General features: G+C 39.3%; 1 protein-coding gene across 2 annotated transcripts in view; it reads left to right on the forward strand.

Moving 5' to 3' along the window:
* Positions 1–1,494: 1,494 nt before the first annotated feature.
* The window catches only part of LOC126252758 (cytosolic carboxypeptidase-like protein 5), a 178,039-nt gene continuing 154,954 nt past the window's right edge, over positions 1,495–24,579 (forward strand). The window contains exons 1-3 of one of the 2 annotated variants that reach the window (XM_049953680.1): positions 1,495–1,821; positions 1,942–2,078; positions 15,518–15,652. In XM_049953680.1, the coding sequence (XP_049809637.1) occupies positions 1,988–2,078; positions 15,518–15,652 (226 nt within the window). In that variant the 5' untranslated portion in view covers positions 1,495–1,821; positions 1,942–1,987. Of the gene's footprint in view, positions 1,822–1,941; positions 2,213–15,517; positions 15,653–24,579 lie in introns of those variants that run through there. The other variant, XM_049953688.1, reaches the window with a different exon arrangement.

The following is a 24,579-nucleotide window of genomic DNA, read 5'->3' on the forward strand; positions in this document are numbered from 1 at the left end:
AACTTCTGCACAATTTCAGTGCAGTAATGTGTTCATTGAAAATTTGTGTGTGTGTTAGTATAATCTAACTTCTGCACCATTTCAGTGCAGTAATGTGTTCATTGTAAATAAGTATTACAGTAGTTGTATTACCTTATAAATAAATAAAAAACTTTTTTATCTTAAATTTAGTGCATTAGTATTTGTAAAATGACTCTTAGTGTTCATTAAAAAATGACGATCATTCCACTTGGGACCTGTGGAGTGGTACATTAGCTTATTTGTTTTAGTTGTAAATATTTGTCATGTTTTGTTGTTTTTCTGACATGTTCCACATCCTGGAGGACCTCCTCACTACGGATCAATTGGAATGAAAGTAAATCTAATCTAATCTAATCTGCGAACTCAGCAGTGCCAGCAGACAGGGCTTCTGCAGCCGTTGCTTCTGCATGAGGGATACCATGCAGACTCCTGCCGCGTGATCGACCGACATGCTGATTATGTCACACCAGGCCATTGACCCCACTCCAGACTTTTCTGTGCGGTGTCGATACAGGGGGCCTTCCTCAACTGTCAGCCCGTGAAAACTGGATTTTAATCACCAGGACTAGCATGTCAGCAAGTCGTCACAGCTAGGCCATCCAATGACACACGGCTCATGTCGGTTATCACTGCTTCTATGACACTGTCTCTACTGGGGCGCGAACCAACGACTGCTGCCCTAATGTCCACCCCGTGGTACAGGAACGTCGCCCCACTGCTATACCGCCACCCTGCAGCCGCCAGCCGCCAGCATGATACGATAGCTCGGCCACCGCTACCATCAACTGCAGACGCCTGCATCGGCACGCTCGTACTTGAGTGCTGGGGCCTGAGGATCACCTCCCGTCATGTGCAGCCTGTCTACTTCAGATGTGCTGAACCACGTCAGTTTGTGTTCATCAGTAACGTGTTCTGTCATCTAATGGCTGCTTTCTTCTTCCACTCCATCGTCAACATCCAGCAGAGAACTACTCGCCCACTCCTACCCAGGAGTAAACCTTATTACAAGATTGTAGTCGACTAATATATCATAGCGTTTTACTTCGGTCAAGGAACTACAGAACTAAAAATAAATAAATGAATACAATAAAACGTAAGGGGATTTCCCATTTGTTCCTGTAATTCCGAGGGCAAAAAGTTAACGGTAATGACACAGCGGTAAAGTAGTAGATGTCTTTAATTTCATACTGACATGGAAACTGCAGATAATTGCTTTCTCTCATGCGACATATCGCAATTAAAAAAAAAATAAAGATATTGTAAACGGGCTATTAATTGTATATATAAATCTGATACTGTATTTCGTAGTAAACGTTAATGAGTTTGGAGTCTTTTAAGGCAGTAAACAGAGCAGTAAGTTTCATCCTCAAATTAAGTGTATGTATTTAATTTTTAAGAAGCTATCATTTCCTCTGGTCACAGCGAGTATTACAATTGCAGCAGTAAATAATCGTAATTCGATACTATCGCAAATCGCTCTATAACAGAAAACAACTACATGGAATATGGCGTGTTATGTTTTGATTGTATAGGATAGGATGGGATTGGGTATGGTCCGTGGGCTTGTGTATCGAAATTTTGATACTATTTATTTTAAAAAGGAATACACCTGGCTACAGAAATAACTCGTCAAAAGTAACCGATTGTGTGTATTGGTGTTTTATTTTTTGTGGTGAAATTCTGAAAGCTGTTATGAGTGACTAGCCAACACGTTAGCGTTGTGTTCACTTACTGGAATCATGTATTGTTTACTTGTATGATGGTGACACCTCCTGAAGGAAAAGAAACCTTTTTTTGTGTGTAAGATTTTCACTTAGCTGATTGCACTTTGTTGCGCTTGAGTTGTTTATCTACATTTTTGAAAGCGAAAATTTTAAATTCTTTACCTAATTAAACGTTATCGTTTTTTCTCTCTTACAGAAATGAAGCAAGATCCATGTTTAAGCTTACTGTTTAACTATATGCCATGGACGTCGAATGTGGAGGATTTACATTTTTATCGAATTTTGACTCCGGAAATCTGGCTCGTGTTGAGTTAGTACCACAGAAGTTCCACGGTGCGCAGTTTCGCTTTGTTGTATTAATATTCCAAGCTCTCCGTTTGTATCAGTTGTCAATGGTTATTGGAAATTTACCATATTGTACTGATTGCTGACACTCATAAATACGGAAATAGCAACACACGTATAGAGTAGGTTGCTCTGTTCTTTCTGTATGTTGCAAAAGCATTAAAGAAATTGTATGAGCTTTGATTAAGTGCTGTGTATATAATAATTTCTCAACTCAAGATGCCACATCAAGAAAGTGATCTTTCATTTGTGAAATCCAGAGACATTTGGAGCTACTTCTTGCCCCATCATATATTATTTTATCCATACACAATCCTTATAATAACATTTGAAAAATAGCAAACAAAAATGGCATATTTGACAGTATGTAGTGGTTATCTCTCCTGAAATCTTGGTTGTGGTGCTAAGTGATCTGGTGGCAAAATCTATAGTCGTTGTTCCCAGCATTCACTCACAGCTTCAATAGATTTGTACATAATTATCAATAGATTCAAACCTTATTTTGCAAGTGGCTCACATAATTGTAATTTACAACAGTATCTGTTCTTTCCAAGATTTTCTTCAGGTTTAATAGGCCTACTGTTTTCTTTATAATTAACTAAAATCACCATGCACATTGATTAACATATTATGTAATAGATCTGTTTGTTGCATGTTACATACACATACAATTATGAAACATACCAGGGGAAGGAGCATAACATATCTCAGACCTAGGCAGAAGTATTAGAAAATTGCATATAAGAGCACATAAACTTCTCATAGTTTCTTTAGTTATGATGATAGTTTAGTGAGAAAATAGAGTTTACTATTGGAAAGTTAGCCACAGGTTTTCCTTCATATTTCGTTACTTCCAGACTGTCATTGTGTACATTATCAGCCGTTTTTCTGCTTCCTCTCATTAATTATGAAAAACATGAAAGAAATTGTCAAATATTCATGCAGGTATCTGCCCAATGTCACTTTGTTTTCTTCACGCTCTTTGTTTTCAGTTGTCTCTTGGTTAGCACACTGGACTCTCTTTTGGGAGGCTCAGATCTTCCCCACCATAATCCATAGGCCCTATTACGTTTTCCATGATATTCCTAAATTGCTCCCTGTCAATGCTGGGAAGGTTCCTTTGAAAGGTCAGGACCAATTTTCTCCACCATCCTTGACCCTGTGCTCCGTTTCTAGTGACCTCCTTCTTCCATCTTACAGGATACATTCCCAAATATTTTAGTTTAGCATACTCAAGAATTTTTCTGTTATTATAGGCATATGCTTATAACTTATGTCCTTTAAAAATTGTCTTATTCTTTGTGAATGTTTCTTTTTGTTTGCCTTCTTTATAAATGAAACATATTTTGCCATCTTCATTAATACATTTGTGAAGTAGGCTTAATTGCTTGTTTTGGCTGTCTGGATATTCCTTGTATCGTGAGGTGTTGAAGCTGTTGCTTATTTCAACCTTAGGCCTACAAGCTTTTTGTTCGTAGGCTAGATAAATTATCATAGTCTACATATCTGACTTCCTGTGTGATGAGCCTCTTTCATTTTTGCTTTTTAGGTGTTTCTACTTTGTACCTTAAGAGTTCATTATCACTTGCAATTCAAATGTGGTTTAGGACCTTCGCATCCGGCGTGATTTTTGTATTATTTGCTGGATGTAGTCAGTTTTATTTTGGTAAACATACTTTTGGAGTAAAAGTGACCACTCGCAGAATCATTGAATGATTGACAGACACACACACACACACACACACAACCAAAATTTCTTTTCAACGCTTCTGCCTTACAGTGAGTGCCTTTACTCCAGGTATGTTCATTCTACCAGAACTTTTGTACTGGAACAGGTTTATTTTTAATTACATTCAGTTCCTGCAAATTCAATTTTCTGTTTGCTTTTCTTAGGAAGTGTGTGTTAGGGCAACTATGTCCTCCTTTGAAAATTTTACAGTCTGACCTTTTTTAAAAATCACAGGGAGACTGAAATGTTGCCAACTCCCAGCACTGGCAGTAGAAATACATAAAACAAAAAACAATGTGCCAAGTTTTCAGAAAATTGTTCCTTCTCTAGGGAGGAAATCTAGGGTCTGAGTGAACTGATTCCCTTCCCCACTCTTCATCTCATCTAGCAAATCCCTCATTCTGCTCTGAAGAAAGAATGCATTGTCCTGAAAGCTGGGCATATTAGTCTCTTATGCATTTCTCTTGGTAGTCGTGGAGACTGCAGATTCTAGAGTTAAGCCCTGACGATCCTTCATACATATTTGTGCTTTTAACTACTTTCTCAATAGAATTTTCTATTTTAGCAGCAGCAGCAGTAGTAGTAGTAGTAGTAGTAGTAGTAGTACAACCACCTGTCATTTTGACCATCAGAATCAAGGTTTATCACTAAAGAATCTCTGTAGTCATTATCAACTTTTCGTCGAATTGTCTCATCATTTATACGTCTGTAACTTGCTATAGATCTTCCACATATTCATCAGAATGTGAACATGTTGATGCCTATACTCGAATTTAATGCAGTATTTTTGTTTATTTTTAAAACACACTTTACTATTCTGTCTGACTTTGTTTTAATATGATGGCAATATTTTTAATTTCCTCCCTGTTCTGTTGTGCAGTGTTCACTCCTGCCAGAACCTGAAGAGTTTAGTGAGATACATGGATAATGCCAAACACAGCTGTTTTTACGTCAGGCCCAAGTGCATCTAAATCTCAGACTGGGATCTGTATTGTGTGCCAGTCAAGTGCCTCAAATTCATATTGTCATTTTACTGTCAGTCTTTGTGTGGTTAGAAATGCATTTAGACCATAGGTTTACAGACTTCCACACCACTATCTGCTGTGTGGATTAGTGAGCAGACTATCCATATTTATTTTGCACAAAGTTATCCATCAAATAATTAGCGTATAAGACACTAACAGATTCATTATTGTCATGACAAATCATTACCAGTTAAAAATATTCGTAGTGTACAAACAATTGCTTTAGTGTAGATAACTGATTGCTATGTAATAGAGGCAGAGAACAGTCAGTATGAGAACTAAAACATGATAGCGCAAATCTTGTTCTCCAGAGCACGCGTGTGTGTGTGTGTGTGTGTGTGTGTGTGTGTGTGTGTGTGTGTGTGTGTGTGTGTGTGTGTGTAAAATGGCAAAATAACCATCACCATATGTGCAGTAATGTGAAACACAGCTAAATGTTCAACTTGCACACTATGTTTTCACGCAACAAACAGCAGTCTTTAAATGTTTTTGTATGGTTGGTTATGTGCTACTCTGTTATGCTGTTCGACATCCCCCACCACGTGCTGTATTATGTGCTTACTACTCTAGTACATTTGGCGTTACAGATGAGTCTCATTCTACCTTAGGAGATTATGGTCATAGTCATGTTATTTTTTTACCTTATCACAGTTCCAATTGCATACATGACAAGTTAATGGCTTGTTGATAGTGTTGCTTTCATTATTAGCTGCACAGCGGAACATAGAGTCATGGCTATTATACTTTTTGTTGGTTTTTTTAATATTGTATTGAAACAGCATGTGGAATTTCACAAGATTTGGCTTTGGTAAATTGATCCTGGGTGTAAAGACTTTAAGTTATTGGAACAATTATTACATCACAATTTGACTGTGTGCTTGGTTTTGAAGCACGTGATTACTGTTATGTGCTCTGTATTAAAAAATCTATGTGGAGCATATCAAACAGTGAAACATCTCACTGGCTACTAGTATATGCTTGTGCTCTTGTTACACCCAGAAAAAACTCACATGCATTTTGACAGTTTTCTTCCTAGAATGAAATTTTCACTCTACAGCGGAGTGTGCGCTGATATGAAACTTCCTGCCAGATTAAAACTGTGTGCCGGACCGAGACTCGAACTCGGGACCTTTGCCTTGAGTCATGCTTGGGTAGCTCAGTCGGTAGAGCACTTGCCTGCGAAAGGCAAAGGTCCCGAGTTCAAGTCTCGGTCCGGCACACAGTTTTAATCTGCCAGGAAGTTTCATATCAGCGCACACTCCGCTGTAGAGTGAATGTTTCATTCCAGAAACATCCCCCAGGCTGTGGCTAAGCCATGTCTCCGCGATATGCTTTCTTCCAGGAGTGCTAGTTCTGCAAGGTTCGCAGGAGAGCTTATGTGAAGTTTGGAAGGTAGGAGACGAGGTACTGGTGGAATTAAAGTTGTGAGGATGGGGCATGAGTCGTGCTTGGGTAGCTCAGTCGGTAGAGCACTTGCCGCGAAAGGCAAAGGTCCCGAGTTCAAGTCTCGGTCTGGCACACAGTTTTAATCTGCCAGGAAGTTTCATATCAGCGCACACTCCGCTGTAGAGTGAAAATTTCATTCTAGAAACATCCCCCAGACTGTGGCTAAGCCATGCCTCCGCAATATACTTTCTTCCAGGAGTGCTAGTTCTGCAAGGTTCGCAGGAGAGCTTCTGTAAAGTTTGCAAGATAGAAGACGAGGTACTGGCGGAATTAAAGTTGTGAGGACGGGGCGTGAGTCGTGCTTGGGTAGCTCAGTTGGTAGAGCACTTGCCTGTCGAAGGCAAAGGTCCCGAGTTCGAGTCTCAGTCCTGCACACAGTTTTAATCTGCCAGGAAGCTTCAGTTTTCTTCCTTTTCACAAACATCACATTTTCTCCTACAGTCTTTCCATTTGTGGTGAACATATGTTTGCATCCTGATTCATTACACAAAAAACATTGTCTCATCTGAGCCTTCATTTCTCATGATTATTTTACTACTTCAGTTCACAGGCAAATTTCCCATGTCATCTTATCCAGTGCAACTAACATTACCAAATATTATGCTGGTTAGAATGCATCAAACAACCTTTTGTGTGAGATTGTTTTTCTGAAATTATACTCTGAAATAAAATAAAATTCAATTCCTCTCTCACCCCCACTCTCCCCACTATATGAAACTTCAACAAAATTCAGTTTCTGACACTCTGTCCTAATGAAACTACAACAAAGCTCTGATCCACAAAGTTGAGGTATTTATATTGCCAGAAGTACAGTTTAATACTGACCTGTAGCATAGTGAATTTCGGTTAAATTAAGTGTCTCAAACATGAGGACACATGAAAATAAGTGTGTAGATTTTCCAGATGCATCTGACAGATAGTGTTCTACTTGGTGTGCATAAGGAAAGATTACATAGTATGTTTCTCATTCAGCAATGGCATTTGAATGTTCGTTGTTTGTAAGATCTTATTATGTGTCATATAAGAAGGAAAACCGTGTACCATGTGTTATAATTCAACTGTGACAGGTTCATAGTTTGTCAAAACTGTGGTTTATTTTCTATGATACCACTGCCCACATTCGTCAGGATCCTGCATTTGTCACACGAATATGGGATTCATATTCCATGCACAATGCTGTTTGTGACGAGTGCTTAAGAGGACACATTTTATTTGCTTGACCATGCAGAGTTTACAGCCACATCACATAATTTTGTCAGGAAATTGGCTTGTGTGCAGCAAGACGAGTATCTACACAGTGTGTGCAACAACATCTGGAGTGCATGGACTGTCAGTATGGCAACCATTTTTTGTGGCTTCCCTGGACATGACAGCAGAGAGAGGTATGCCAAAAGTGGTGCACCCGACAATACTAGTTACAGGAATGGCTCCATGCCAACTTTACAGAAGACTCCTAGTTCTTCATATGCAGAGGCTTTCAAGGAGAACTGACATTGCCAGATTATCGTTGTCATACAGCCAAACATAATGATATGAAGTTTCGTTGGATACACTACACTATCACATCTTGTTCACACTACAATTTTGATTTTTTAAGGCTGGTGGCTATCTTCGAGGCCTCCATGGCATTATCTCTCAAGAAGAAAATACAAGTTGACATGTTTTCCATATTGTCTTGACTCGATACATACGGTGTTCAACTGTTGTCCTGGCCAGCATTTTATCCATATCTCTCTCTCTCACTGAAAACCTGATCATGAGTGACCAAGATCCTGACTCAAATTCACTTGCCAGCTACTATTATTGATGAATAGTAGCAAGGAGTTGAAGCAGCATAGAATGGTGTTCCTCTACCTCTCATCCAAGCTCAGTTTGATCTGGTGCCTAGGCGGGTTAGAGCCGTTTTTGCTGCCAGAGGTTGTTACTTTGCATATAAAAGTGTTCACTCTGTATACCCCCAAATTGTGTACAAATTTAATTATGTATTCTTCATATTATGCTATATACACAAAGTAAGTAAAATTTTGTTAACACATTGACTGCCATATACAAACGATGAATGTTTCATTGCCAGGCCAGGTCAAGCCGTCAGGAATGAAGCTCTGCTATGGCCACCAGCAGCCTTGTGGCAGTCATCATGTTAATGTTCTGATGTTGCAGTTCTAGTGGTCAGCTGTGTATGTTACTAATAGAATCCCATTAACTTCCCGTAATTCACTTTGCCGCTGTACAGGTTTCCTTGATATGTACAGATTGAAATTAGTTGTTGCTTGTACAGTGACATTGAAGTGGCTATTCAGGAAGGAACTAATATCTCAGAAATTACTGAAACAGTAGTTGCTAAAATGTGGAAAAGTGCATTTTATTTGTTGTTGTGTAGGGAGAAAAGATTTGTAGCTGCTTCATTTAGGGGTATTTTACATTCTTTTTGCACTTCAACCTTCATCAGATCTGTGTTTCGGTGTGGGAAATCACACCCAAATTTCTACTGCCATTGTCATGATATCTCATCCTTTTTTAACAGTGATTACAGTGAATTTTCCATTGTTAGAAGCACTGCTGGAAGACAGCTAACTAGCTGCTATGTGCTCAGTAACAGTTGTGTGATTCCATTTGATCTTTGATTTTAGTTTATAACCTACAGTTTAAAGTTGAATTTCATTTTAAAGAAGAGAATATAATCATGAAGTGTTAGGCCAAGTGAGTACTCAGGGTATGGGACAGTAGATTGTTTCACGTTGACAGAAAATTCTTTGTAGCAGGTGAGTTTTACGGATGCACATTATTATAATGCTGAAGCGCTCAGTGGTTGGTTGAACCAATGGCAAAAATTTGTGCATACAATTTCATCAGAGTATAAAGATGATGTTGCAGTTGAGGTGTGTTGTGACTGTGATTGAGAGAATGGCGTTATTTGTTGCAAAGATTACTACAGCATTTCATTTCATTGATTGTAAGTATATATCCCTGGTTCATCAGTACTTATGACTATGGAGTAAAAAGGGGGGGGGGGGTGTTACATCAAACTGTCAGCAGCAGTGTAGGTGCAAGTGAGAACCTTATAGCTTAATTGATCAATTATTATTCAAAGAAGAATGAGCACATTTTGCTGCAGTTCATGTCACCTTGAGGTCACCTTTCAGTGTGTAAGTTTAAAAAGTGTGAAAGCCCAACTATATTTAAGACACATTTGATTCTCTATCTTCTGACCTCATGGATCACATCACACACTTCAGTGTTGTCACCAGGCTTGTTCATGATAGTGCCCGAGAAAAATGTTTCTTATCCTCTGGGGACTCTGATGACCTTTCAAGCACTTGAGTCTCTAATTTTAAAGAAGAGAGTATAATTATGAGGTGTTGCTCTTGCTTAACTTCTTGGAACAGTTAAGAACACGTGACTTTACAAAGATTCCACATGGCAAAATGTTAGATGAAGACACAGTAAGAGGTGCTTGACAAACGATTTGAGTAGAATACACTATGTGATCAAATGTGTCTGAACACCCCCAAAAACATATATGTTTTTCATATTAGGTGCATTGTGCTGCCACCTGCTGCCGGGTACTCCATATCAGTGACCTCAGTAGTCATTAGACATTGTGAGAGAGTAGAATGGGGCACTCGGCAGAACTCACAGACTTTGAACGTGGCCAGGTGATTGGGTGTCACTTATGTCATATGTCTGCACGTGAGATTTCCACACTCCTAAACATCCCTAGGTCCACTGTTTCCAATGTAATAGTGAAGTGGAAACGTGAAGGGACACGTACAGCACAAAAGTATGCAGACCTACCTTGTCTGTTGACTGACAGAGACTGCTGACAGTTGAAGAGGTTCATAATGTGTAATAGGCAGACATCTGTCCAGACCGTCACACAGGAATTGCAAACTGCATCAGGACCACTGCAAGTAGTATGACAATTAGGCGGGAGGTGAGAAAACTGGGATTTTACGGTTGAGCGGCTGCTCATAAGCCACAAATCATGCTGGTAAATGCCAAAAAATGCTTCGCTTGGTGTAAGGTCAGTATTACACTATCAAATTTCTTTGTCCAATATCTTTGTCAAAGAAATTTGATGGTGTAATAGGGAACTTTGTCAAATGTCGTCAAATATTTGATCAAATCTAGGGCCTCGCTGTAGATTTGATCAAAGAAGTCGCTTGTCTTCTGTTCTCTGCAATGTGACATGTTACCACGTGAAGCGCTAGCATCGCTGCAGCATTCTGTCATCTGTAGTGTTTTTATAAACATTGCTGGTAAATACAATTGGTGTGTACTGACAACTACAAAATTAATAGAGATGTATGAAGCTGATGAGGCACTTTACAATGTGAGTCACCCTGAATACAAAATATATTAAGAAGATTGGAGACCTGACCTAATCCTCTCCTGTAGCAGGGAATCGGAGTGTTACAGTGAGCCGGTCTTCTGCAGAAATATCAGTGCATTGTGATATGAGGATACACTTCACTGAGCACATACAGAAATGTATGCTCATCCATTCTTAAGTAGTTGATGTACGACTTGACGTCCTCCACTGTAAGCTCACATAACAAGTTTTGTTGAATGCTTTTGTCGTGTCGTCGTAAAACCCATGGCTTCACCCAGGTACATTTCCTTTTTTTCTCCGCACTTCTCTTCTGCATGTGCACACAGTGCAATTGTGGCACATGCAACTGCTGCACTCAATAACAAATTGTTGTTGTCAGCCAACTTGAACTTTGACAAAAAATATGATGACAGTGTAATACCCCTTTTTAGTGCCACGTCAAACATCTTTGTCAAATATATTTGGCGAATATTTGATCGCATCTTTAATCAAATCTTTGACAAAGAAATTTGATAGTGTAATACCGACCTAAGGAACGTAAACATTGGATGAATGAACATGGAAAAACATTGTATGGAGTGACGAATCACGGTACACAATGTGGTGATCCGATGGCATGGTGTGGGTATGGTGAATGCCCGGTGAACATCATATGCCAGTGTGGGTAGTGCCAACAGTAAAATTCAGTAGCGGTGGTGTTATGTTGTGGTCGTGTTTTTCGTGGAGGGGGCTTGCACCCCTTGTTGGTTTCAATGGCACTATCACAGCACAGGCCTACATTGGTATTTTAAGCACCTTCTTGCTTCCCACTGTTGAAGAGCAATTCGGGGATGGCAATTGCTTCTTTCAACATGATCAAGCACCTGTGGTGGAGTGGTTACACGACAATAACATCCCTGTAATGGACTGGCCTGCACAGAGTTCTGACCTGAATCCCATAGAACACCTTTGGGATGAATTGGAATGCCAACTTCATGCCAGGTCTCACCAATTGACATCGATACTTCTCCTCAGTGCACCTCTCCATGAAGAATGGATTGCCTTTCCCCAAGAAACCTTCCAGCACCTGATTGAACATATGCCTGCAAGAGTGGAAGTTGTCATCAAGGCTAAGGGTTGGCCTACACCATATTGAATTCCAGCATTACTGATGAAGTGGCCACAAACTTGTGAGTCTTTTCAGTCAGGTGTCCGGATACTTTTGGTGACATAGTGTATGCAACTTTTATGAAATTTTGTGAAGTGTATAACAATATGCAGGGCATTAAGAAAAGTGTTGAATCCTTTGGGATGTGGTAGTACTCATTGAAACAAGAAAAGTAAGTACAATAAACATTGATCAGGAAATGTGTACTTTCTGAGATAAGTTCAATAAACATTGCTGGCAACGCATGCTTTCTGCGATAAACAAGTGTTTACAGAGGGTATTCAATGTGGCATCCATTCATGACAGTGCACTCCTCCGACCTCCGGCATAAGGAATGATGTACCCTTTGCAGTATACCCAGTTGTTGTTGTATCTGCTGGCATTTATCGAAGATGTGACCCTGTAGTGTCCATACGTCGTCGATTGTCGTGATGTTGACCAATTCCTTCAAGAGTACCTATAACCAAAAGTCTAGGGGATTGAGGTCTGGGTAATGATCAGGCCAAGGTATGCGCCTGCCCCCCTTCCCCCCCCACCCCCCACCCCTCCCAAACCAATCCAGTACGATTTCGGGCAGTGCTGCTGAGCAGCGCGGCGGCAGCGGTCAGCGTTCCATAGTGGAAATAGATGGGACATTTACACACGTGTCGATTCATACAGCAGTGGCAACCACACGACCATCTCTGCACGAGCGGCTGCCTGCTGCTGGCAGCAACATTTTCACACCTGTTACCTTTCACACATGGCATTTCATTAGCGTATCAGTCCTTCTCACAGCTCCATGAGTTTTGATACCGAGCATTTCATTTGTGAGGAAGAAATGCGTCCTGATATTTGGGACTCAAGATGTTGCAAATACAGCAACAGAATTGTGAAGCACAGAGCATGGGAAGAATTGTGTGAACTGTTCATTCCAGGATTTGCAAATGAAACAACAGATTCCAAAAATGAAAAAGGTATGTATTTAGAATTATATGTACAATGTATTACATTATTATGTACAAATATTAGAAGTCCCCAGATCAAATTTTGTTCAATTGCCAACTCACTGCACCTTTTCCACTTGCAAAGAATTCAGCAAATTTATCTCTGATAACAGCAGCTGATTTGTCCCTTGTTCTTGGCAGTAGGGCTTCCTTGACTCCATGTAGTCCAACGATGTTCATTGTGTCTTTGAATGTGTACCCATCTCTACAACAAATGAAATTATGTAATATGCAGCATATTTTTATTATATCTGAGACCAAATCGATTGAAAAATTGAGTGGACGATGGAATATTGTTCATTTGTTGCTGAGTATTCCAAATGTACTCTCTATGAATCATCTCACCCATGATAAACAATAATTATATATCTTTTTAATGACTGGCAAATTATTTCCACCATAGGGTCTTTGCATGTCTTCTGTCAGACCAAATACTTCATCACTTCATGGCAGTGGCTCTCCTACAGCACATATTGGTTTTGGTCTAGGAATGTTCAGTTTGTTGTGTCTTATCTTATTGAGTAGCATACTGTTTTTAAAGATTTGTGAATATGAACTTTTGCCATAAGACTCGACATCTACGTAAACAAAATTATAATTTGCATCTCAAACTGCTAATGACACAGTTGAGAAAAAATGTTTGTAGTAAAAGTGAAGTGAGCATCTATGCCAGCGCTTAATAAAATGCATGTGTGTACCATCTACTGCCCCTATACAGTTTGGAAAATCTGCATTTGTCTTAAAACCTTGTGCAATATTCAACCAGTCCTCTTCAGTAAGCATTGGAAATGTAGTCTCTTTCAGAACATTCCAAATATTTTGACAAGTGTCCTTTACTATGCTTGAGGTGGTAGAAACTCTACATTTATATGTGTAATGTAGATCTGTGAATGTATTTCCTGATGCAAGATACCTGAAATCAGAAAAGAAATCTTTTTATTTCAGCAACACAGTTGCAAAAGAAGTGGAAAAATTTAAGAGATTTGTACACTCGAGAGCTGCAAAAACAGAAAAAAGTGAAGAGTGGTTCAGCAGCAGATGCCAGAAAGCAGTACATTTTCTTCAAGCAATCGTCATTTTTAGCACCTGTATGTGAAACTAAACCTCCTGTTGAGGGTGGGGGGGGGGGCTGGGGGGGGGGGGGGGAAACAGTATGACAAAAGAAGAGTCAAGCACTTATCAAGAACCATCTTCTACTGTCTCAGGCTTTAGTGTTCCCAAAAAGAGACTTCCAGAAGAGCATAAATTGTTTAGGATACTTGCAGAAAGTGTTCAAGAGAAATTAAAATTTATGGAGGAAGATCCTGATGGATTATTCCTCTTGTCTTTGCTACCTCACTTCATGGCCATATCTTAAGAAAAGCAATTTTATGCGAAATTCTAACTTAAGAGTGTGCTGCAAAAATACATTACAGATGGTACTACTCATGGAAATGTGGCTGTATCACAGGGAAATGTAAGTGGAACGCACTTAGTAGAACAAGGCTCACCTGCTTCCATGACCACTTATGCGGAACAGCTGGCTGAATCAGCACAAAGGGCGCCGTTGAATCACCATCTCAGCTTTTCTGTACATCAGTGTACGAAGATACGTTTTAGGATGTCTATACATATTGTATTTCTCATGCAAGTGTTCTGGAGTGAAATGTGTGTTTTCAGCAAATGTAGTTGTTCCTCACAGGTCGGTACTAACATCGTGAAGTAGTTGAACTTGTCACTGTCTTCACATAACTCACTATATACAGTGTAGAAGTGTAGGTATATTGTACGAGTGGTGCATTATTTATGTTTACGACGTTGGTGCCTGAATTTTCTTTTGATCTACAAAGTCAGAGCTAATACTTCTTTGTCTCGAGTCCATATTATCAATTGAGTGGATTTACACGGCGTGAGAGTGCCAATCACGCACAGCAGCAGTGCTGCTAAGCAGAGAGAGAGAGAGAGAGAGAGAGAGAGAGAGAGAGAGAGAGAGAGAGAGAGAGACGGGGCGGGGGTGGGGGGGGAAGAAGAGAGAGAGAGACCGTGGGGACCGACGCATGTTGCTCAGCAGTGCTGCCGAAAATCACCCACGTGTAGGACACCTAAAGCATCTGCATCAGATGCCTGCGCACATTGTGATGAAAGTGTGCTGGTGCACCACCATGCATGAACTGCATTTGTATTCATTACTGCAGTGGCACAGCCTCCAGCAAGATAGGCAATACATTAATGAGGAAGTCCAGATAATGTGCTCCAGTCAACCTTTGTGATAGCACATGTGGCCCTATTAATCTCTCACCAAGTATGCCTGGCCATATGTTGATTGAGAATCTGTGTTAATGCCCTCTTTCCTAAATTGTATGAGGAGTTACATCTGCCCGTACATGCTAGTTATAGAAATTCACAACACCATCTCTTGTTAACCCTGTTAACATCCGCAGCCAAGCATTGCACAATCGTCCCTATTAACACGTGTTTCTCTTGGAAAGTATGCATTTCTGGTCCCATGTTTATTGGACTTACTTTTCTTGTTTCGGTGAGTACTGAGTACTGTCATCTCTCAAAGTATTGACAGATTTTTTTGTACACCCTGTATTTAAGAAGGAAAAGATAGTATATTGTTAATATCTGAGTTGATATTGTAAGTCTTAAACATTGTATTTTAGTGTTATTTCCAGAATTAAGAGAGAAATTGTTGTGATTGCTTGCAACCTCATTTTGTGATTTAGTTTATTAAATTATTTCATGTTAATTTTGCCATGTAATTGTTTCTTATGTTCAGGCAATGCAGCTCATACAAAGAACAGTTCTGGAGATGAAGTCCCTGACTTTGAGTTTAATATTTGGACTCGTCCAGATTGTTATGGAACGGAATTTGAAAACAGTAACAGAACTTGGTTCTACTTTGGAATAAAAGGTATGTTACTTTCCGAATATTTATTTACTTTCATTGTGAATTTTAGAACTCTCATTTCACAATGAAATTCATTCACATTCTGCTTTTACTATGTGTATATCTGATGTCATCGCATTGTCTTTCAGATTTATATTTTGAATATTATGAAAAATATAGACTGTTATTCACTATGTAGAGGAGATGTTGAGTTACAGACAGACACAACAAAAAGACTGCTAAACATTCTATCTCTCAGCTTAAAGGCCTTCTTCTGAAATAGAAAACACACACACACACACACACACACACTCACTCACTCACTCACACTCACACACTGCTCCCATCAGCAGTTTGCAGTTTGGACACATTGGCCAGAGACAGTGGTCATGTGTGCGCAGGTTGCACTGGTGTGAATGTGTGTGTTTGTTTTCCAGTTGAGAAGAAGGCATTTTCGCTGAAAGCTTAGATGTATAGCAGCCTTTTCGTTGCACCTGTCTGCAACTCAACATCTCCTCTATATGGTGAACAGCAATCTATCCTTTTTATAATACTGTTGTTAATTTATCATGAACTTTCAATAGTTAGATGTACATTTTCCCTGGTTTCCCCCAACCTTTTTTAATTAACATGTTGGTTCCTAAAAAGAATGCAACAGATTTACTTTCCAATCCTTGTCCTATCCGAACTTGTGCTCTGTTTTTGTGAGTTTGTCACTGATAGCAAGTTGCACACCAATTTTCCTTCCTTCCTTAATGTGACGTAATACAGGATTGACTATTAATGTGTACAGTTATACTAATTTGTGACTTGTTGTGATTTCCTTGTAAGAGATAAGTGAAATACTTCCACCACCACTGAGAGCCAGCTGCAAAGGAACATCTACCTCATCACCCAATATCATCCTGGGCTGGAACAGCTGAACTGTATCCTTTATCAGGGGTTTGACTATTTATCATCATGTCTAGACATGAGGGGCACCCTACCCACAGTGCTGCCCACCTCTCCTAAAGTTCTGCAAAAAGAGTTAGTAGTTGTAGTCTGCTGACCACTCACCAGACCTAAACATCGTGGATCATCACTGTGTCACACTTACTCCCAACTCTTTTACCACATAGATCATACTCCTATGGAAGATCCAGGTACAAGACCTGTTTGATTCGCCTACCCAGAACATCGTACTCCTATCCTGTCATGGCTTATCTTATCCCATCAGCACTTATGAAAGCAGGCATGTCATATACCAGCTCTGCCACAATTTCTGCACAACATTTTAGGTGGGAATGACCACCAACCAACTGTCCATCCAAATGAAACTGCCAAACTGTGGCCAAGAGCAGAGCTGATCACCCAGTGGTGGAATACACTGCTGAGTACAGTGTGCTAGAGTTCAGTGGCTGCTTCACAACCCATGTTATCTGGATCCTTTGACCAAGCATCAGCTTCCCTGAACTGTGTAGATGGGAGTTCACAATTAATAAAATATTCTGGGCTATTATGCCATGGTTGGATGCGTTTTCCATTTAAACCCAGCATTTCCTTCCCATCTGTGGAGAACATTTTAAGGGGGATCATAGCTTCTTTGAATGTCCGATTCACACCCTGTTTTGCTACTGATGGGAGTTGTCCTTGCAACACACCCTTCATTTCCATAATCCTTCGGCCTCAACTTTCAGTAATGCCATGCACCAACACCCTCTTCCCCGTAGTTTCCACTTCCTCTGCTCTGTCATCCCTCTTGAGTCCACTCCCCCACAACGTTATGATAGTGTGCTACATGGACTCACTGTTTCTGATGCCTGTGCGCATACCTGTCCACTACATGTGCTGCCTTCCTCTGAATTGTCAGCGACACTTCTCCTCGTGCTCCCCACCCATTTTTCACTTCAACCATTCTACCTGACCCAACCTCTCAACCCAATCTACCTGCCAAACTCCAGTCCTGACATTGGGTGTTCAGGCAGCATGATGTAGATGTACAGAGGTGTGTGTGTGTGTGTGTGTGTGTGTGTGTGTCTATATAGAGGTGGGGAGGGAGGGGAAGGGAGATTGAGATTCATATACCTTTTCGGATAGTAGGTTTACTTCATTATAGAAATTGCCTCATCTACAAAAAGTCTTGGGCCTGGGTCATTAATGTACAAACAAACTGGACAGCAGAGCTCCCAATATCATACCTTGGGGCTCACCTGAAGTTACTTCTACTTCTCTTGATGACTCTCAGTTCCAGCTATCATTCTGCATCCACCCTAACAAGAAATCCTCAATCCATTTACAAATTTCATTTGATACTCCATATGATTTACTTAAGTTAACGAGTAATAGTCCAGTACTGACACAAATGCGTTCCAGTTGCTAAGAAATACTGCCTCTGTCTGATTGACTTGATCCATGGCATTTCAAAAAGTGTGAGTTGTATTTTGCAGACCAACTTTTTCAGAATATGTGCTGTTTGGCATTATATTTGAGCTCAGATAATGTTCTAGGATTCTACAACACATGGATATCAATGATACTGCCTAGTAGTTCTGTAGTTAGCTTCCACTGCTCCTCTTGTAGATAGTTGTTACCTGTGCTTTCTTCCAACTACTGTTTTTTTATCCAGGAGTCTACAGTATTTATGGTTGAGCTGTATGGAATCTGAAAAGGACTCAATTGAGCCTGGGGGTCTTGTTTATTTGTAATGATTTTTAGCTGTTTTTTTTTAATGCTATTGACACTATTATCCAAACCATTCAGTTTTGCAGTAGTGCAGGAGATCCTCAGTCTTTTGTCATTCATCTGGGTCTGGACATTTGGTTTGGTGCCACTGTGAGCCCTAACATATGAAAAGAATTTGTTTGGGCTTTGCAACCAGATTTGGTTTTTAAGGCTACCTTCAGGGACATAGACAATAACAGGTATGAATCAGACTGAATTTGCCATCGCAGAAAACATTGCCCTTTGGACAGACAAGCACATTCACTTAGTATATCTCCATCTGTGGCCCTGTCCTTTATTTTACATTTATTGTGCAATAGCTGCTATGTACCATGGAGGGTCCCTCCCATCACAAACTGTTGTATTAGGTATGCTAACCATTTATTTTGTGCTTAGTCATCTACTCTTCTATTCTTTAACTGCGGATCCCTAACATGCTGTTGCCCAGAGCTAAATATTTTGTTTCTCCTTGGGATGTGACACTTGTGCTCATTTGTCTAGTTTACTGAATCAAATATAAATCTCTCTGCTTGTTTTAGTTCTTTCTACTTCGGTATTCATGGTCACTGATAATGGTTCCAATGTGAATAATCTCATTGAGGTCTAGTCCGTTTGTTTTTAGTAGATCTACTATATTTCCATCATGAGTAGTCTTCGAAAGTATCTTTTGGAAGTAGTTTTCGCGAAAGGCAATTAGTATTGTTTTGCAAGATGTCTTGTCACATCCACCACTTACAAAACTATTATTATTCCAGTCTCTCCCTGTGATGATAGTATGATTAGGGAATGTGTATATCAGGTAGCTGAGTTTTGTTCTGAAGTTTTTGGTTACATTTTGGTGTGAACCTGGTGATCAATAAAAACACCAATTACAGGTTTATTGCCTACTCTTGATGATGAGTCATGCCTAAATGATCTCATGTGCAGCGTAATTTTCTGTATCATGTATTAGAGATTTTGTCTTCTTCTATGAATGAGCACCTCCATTTCATATTTGCCTGTTCTTTCAATGTATGTGTTGATTGACTCAGATCATGATGTTCAGCACAACACACTCAATTTCATTGGCTGCATTGCAACCTGTGTCTTCTTGATAAAAATCTTCTGGATGCTATAGATGCACCATCATCATTGGGTAAATACTGATAGCAAATAGTGAAAGAGTAAATGTATACTATTACGAGGGTGGTTTGAAAAGTTCTCGGAATGGAATAGAAAACTTTTTTTTTTATTTTTCAATGTAGTCTCCTTGTAGATTAATGCACTTAGTACAGCGATGTTCCAGTGCCGTGATCCCATCTCGAAAATGAGTTTCCTCCAGGCCTGCAGAACAGTTGTCAACTCTGGCTATCAATTCTTTGAAGTGAATCTTTCTCCACCAAGACAAATTTTCAGTTTTTGGAAAAGATGGAAGACTAACAGAGCCATATGAGGTTAATCAAGGCGGGTATGGCAACGATTTATACCTTAGTTTGTGTAGTTTTTCCGTGGCAACGGCACGTGTGCGGGCGCACATTGTCTTGATGAAATATGACTTCCTTCCTTGCTAATCCTGGCTTTTTGTCACATATCTTTTGTAGCAATTTGTCCAGGAGGTTAGCGCAGTATTCTCCATTAATTGTGGGGAGATAATCTACAAACAGAATACCCTTCGCATCCCAGAACACTGATGCCATGACCTTTCCTGCTGAAGGAATTGTCTTTGCTTTCTTTGGTGGCGAAGAATCAGCATGTTTCCACAGCTTTGTTGTTTTGTCTCAGGGGTATAGTAGTGCACCCAAGTTTTATCTATGGTCACAAACTGGTGCAAAAAATCTTGTTTGTTTCTCCCAAAATGGGCCAAACATTGTTCTGATATGTCCATTCTCATGCGTTTTTGATCCAGCGTCGAGAGTCATGGCACCAATCTTGTAGATAATTTTTCCATTTCTAATTCTTCAGTTAAAATGTGATATACCCTTTCAGATGACATCTGGCGAGCATGAGCAATTTCACGCACTTCCGGTTGGCGATCCTCCATGACCATTTTGTGCACTTTTGTGATGATTTCTTGAGTAGTGACACATCTTGGCCGACCACTGTGTGGATCTTCATCTAAGCTCTCCCAACCAAATTTAAATTCATTTGTCCACTTGTCAACAGTTGAATATGAAGGAGCAGAGTCCCCCAGTGTACTCTGGAAACCGGCATGAATGTCCTTTGATTTCATACCTTTCTTTATGAAGTACTTAATCACTGCTCAAATCTCGATATCCACCCCCCCCCCCCCCCCATCTTCACAAATCACTACGCAGGAACAACAACAGAGCCATGTCACCGCCACAGCTCTCTTCCAAGAGCACTGACGTGGCTCGGGTTTACAGGCAACAGTCCGAGGAATATCACATGAACAACTCGTTGTGCTATTGCTGTCCTCTCATGGTGATTATGAGAACTTTTCAAACCACCCTCATAAAATAATATTGTTGTCATGCCACCACTGGCTAGCTTCCTGATAGTTGTTTATGTTCCTCATGTACCCTGGCTGAGTATCTACTTCCTTGAAGGCAGGTAACCACGAAGCTGGAAGCATGTAGCTGTCATCTGTATTGTAATTGTACTCATTCTTCAAGATTTCAACTACTCCCTGACTTTTCCTTCTATAAATACTACTTTCTAAGGCTAACATTCATGTGTTATTTTAATGCATTACCTGCTAACATTCTTCTTGGTGCCCTGCGACAGCAGATTTTACACTTTGTCTTAATGTGTGTGGTATTCATGCTCTTTAATGCAGTCTGTTACTCTAGTAACATAAAGTAACCTTACAGAGTGAGAGGAAGGTTCTTCATTCTTTTTGCTTGCATTACTATTACCACTTTGGATTGTTGAAAGAAGGAGAATGCAGTAAGAACTGTATAAAGCATTAAGAGCTGTAGGTTAAAGGATAGAAACTAAGTAGGGCTCAGAATTGCAGAGTGAAGGAGCATTTTACAATGTTGAGAAGTCAATTGACTTGTCAGGGTTGAATGAAAACAAATGCAGAAGAGTAACTTTTGGATACCTTGTCTCTGTATCTATTCATATCTGTTGTAGTTTACAATAAAGATTTTTTAAACAAAAGTTTGCTTTTATTGTGTTGTTACTTGATACTAAATTAGAATCTGTTTAATTTTGTTCATTAGTTCATCTCTTTGGCTTTGCCTTTATTGTTGGTCTTTTTATCTGTGACTTTAAAGGATGAATACTTCACTCTTTGATTATAAATAAAAGAAAATGTTTTTCTTCTGCTCTCACAAAGGAGCATATCATTGTGAACACATAAGATAGTTGCAAATCTTTTCAGAATTCTTCTGAGTATTTTACACTGATCCTGATTTGCTTCAGATTTCACATTTCCTTCTGTAGGTAAATAGAAGCCCATAATTTACATTACGTTGCTAAAAAACACAAAACAGCTTACCAAATGTAAATTGGAGTTCAGTATGAATGCATGAAAAATGCATTAACAGCGTAGGGTTTTTTTATACCAGAATGGGCCAGTGGAGTTCAGCCATTTAATTCAGACACTTCATTTGAGACAAATGTGCCAAGCTTAACAGTTTACGATGTTATTGTCAAGGAAACAGTAAGTCAAATCCTTGCTCCTGTAACTTTAAGAAATGTACAAATAGGGCCAGTCAATACATGTATTTGAATGCAGCCTGGACATTTCCACGTGAATATCAAGATTAATTTTGTGCTTATAATTTAAATTTTGAGTACAAATATGTTTTTCCACACATCTGTCTGCAGAGCAGTCCAAAAGTGTGTTGCAAGATAGTTTTTATGTTTTTCTGCTTCCCTATTGTTGAAGCAGTGAGGATAACTGTGACAGACCAACATTCATTCACTCATTTTAAACCTTACAAGAATCTTTCTCATTATGACTTGTATTTTCTCTGTTTGTAAGCCACATTATTGTTTTTTAAAATCAGAATCTTTTGATATGTTTAGTTGTGTTTACTTTATACCTTTATAAATTTGTTTTTTGCTTTGTTTCTCATTTTTTCTTACACATACAAAATGCCCACAAAGAAATTTTTTCCTTATCTATTACATGTGAGATGCAATAAAATATGTCAACTTCGAATAGCCTTCAGTGAAATTATTAGGCTCGTACTTAGCACACCACTCTCTTCCACTGCTTGAAAATATTTTGTGTCATAATCTGAAGTAACTGACAGTGGAACTATTTCTTCCATTGTATCTCTTCAGCATCCTGGGCACAGTACAAGTAAAATGAAGTTACAGTCTTACCTGACACAGCAAAATAACTGACATATACCAGTATCCTGGAAGAAATGATCAGAAATAAGTCTGTGCCTATGTTGACAAAATGATTCTTGGAAACAGTCAAGTCTTCAGATCAAGAAAGTCAGACTGTGATCAAATTGTCAGATAGTATAAGGGACAGACATGATGGATGACAAAAGTGCACACATAGCAGCTGTTGACCCTACCAGAGAGAAAATACTAAGTGCAAAAACTGTTGAGGAAGGAGTATCAAGACGTGTGAGGACTACCATTTGATACTCCAATATTACCTTTTGAAGAGTAGATAATGTTTGTCACAATGCGACACAAGAGACAATGGATGTAAGAAAAATGATCTTCCATCAGGAAGTATATTGTCTCATTTATCAAATATAACACATCTGATTGACCAGCAAGTCAATTCCAGAATCAGATTTTACATCTGCACAGACATCACAGAAGATGGCATTCATGAAGCTAGTGTGAGAAAGTGAACATGAATGTTACATGTACTTTTGGATTATTAGCTGGCTACTGCAGGCTCAATCATTTTATGATAGCATTCTCTTGTTAGAATAAGAGAATAAGAAAGAAAGTAAATGCACCCACAGTTAAGCATGTGTGACAATCCAGACTTTCTGAGAGAAAACATCACTGCCTGGATGCTATGCAGAAATTGTGCGTGAGACATAATACCATATAAAAACAATATTGTCTTGTGAAGAGAACAGCATAATGTGGGAAGTCAGGTGGTACACAGTTTATGTTTTTTGGATCTCACTATGTCATCCCAATCTGGAGGAATTAGTCTATATTAGTTGAGTCAGTGTAACCATTACTGAGAGAGTGCACGTTGTTACAGGTTATCTTCTGCAGACTTTTATTGCTTAAGTCTATCACCTTGGATGTTAACATCTGAGGAAGCAAGAAAACTACAGCAGTAACTGAAGTTGAGAAGAGAAAACAAGAATTGATCTACACATAAAGTGTTTGGAATTTATCGTTGTTCATCAAGGAACATCACCTCATATGCAGCTGGACCCGTACCACCCTCAATTGCATTGTGCTGAACTGGACAGTGGAGAACAGTATCATTTGAATGCTGCTGTGTGTTGAAAGGAGGATCATGTGCAGATTGTCTTCAATCTGGGCTGTAGCATGTTCTTGACACACTTGGAACAGTGGAAACTGTATGAAAAATGAACCTGAAAAGAGGAAATTTAGTGACAGCTGCAAGTAGTTTGATTTTAATGAGATGTAGGAGGCCTGCCATCCATTGATCTGAAGACTAAATGAATTGTATGGTTTGGAAAACTTTTTCAAATTTTTATTGCACTATTCAAACCATTGAGCAATGTAAAAGAAGAGTGTACTGTTGTAAATATTACTCATCTTATGTATCTGTGAATGTTATTGGTGGCCAGTTGTTGCAATACAGTGTTTTTCTATATGTTGTGTCCAACTTTGATAAATAAATTTATTTTCTGTTCTCTAATGTGTGTTGATTACTTAAAGAGCAACGTGTTAAGAGGAGTAAATGTGACTGATGTTTGAACTACTTAGCAGAACATTTCTACACTACGTGCATAATGTAAGCATGCACATTGTAAAATTGTTGCTAGTCACCATGCATTTTCCATTTCTTCTCTCGCAAGATTTCTGTTCCTGAATATGATTACAGTGGACCATATTTATTTTTCCTATCGTAGACTGTATACATTTTGTCATTAGAATTGTGTTCTGTGGTTTGAATTTCTGCTGCTATTGACAGCTCTAATATATCAATGATCCTTTTGCAAAGTAGACGATGATTTCATCAATTGGTTTAGAAACAGTGGCACGGAACTCCTTTATTGATATTATTGGTACTTACTGAGCAGATACTTCTTCTTTTATGAGCTTGCAGCATATGTGTCTAGTAGGTCTCTAATTCTGTCTGAAGTACCGCAGTACTGTATTGAGGGGAGGTTTCTTGG

This window comes from Schistocerca nitens, chromosome 1 (assembly GCF_023898315.1).
Source record: "Schistocerca nitens isolate TAMUIC-IGC-003100 chromosome 1, iqSchNite1.1, whole genome shotgun sequence".
In the NCBI taxonomy this organism is placed as follows: Eukaryota; Metazoa; Arthropoda; class Insecta; order Orthoptera; family Acrididae; genus Schistocerca; species Schistocerca nitens.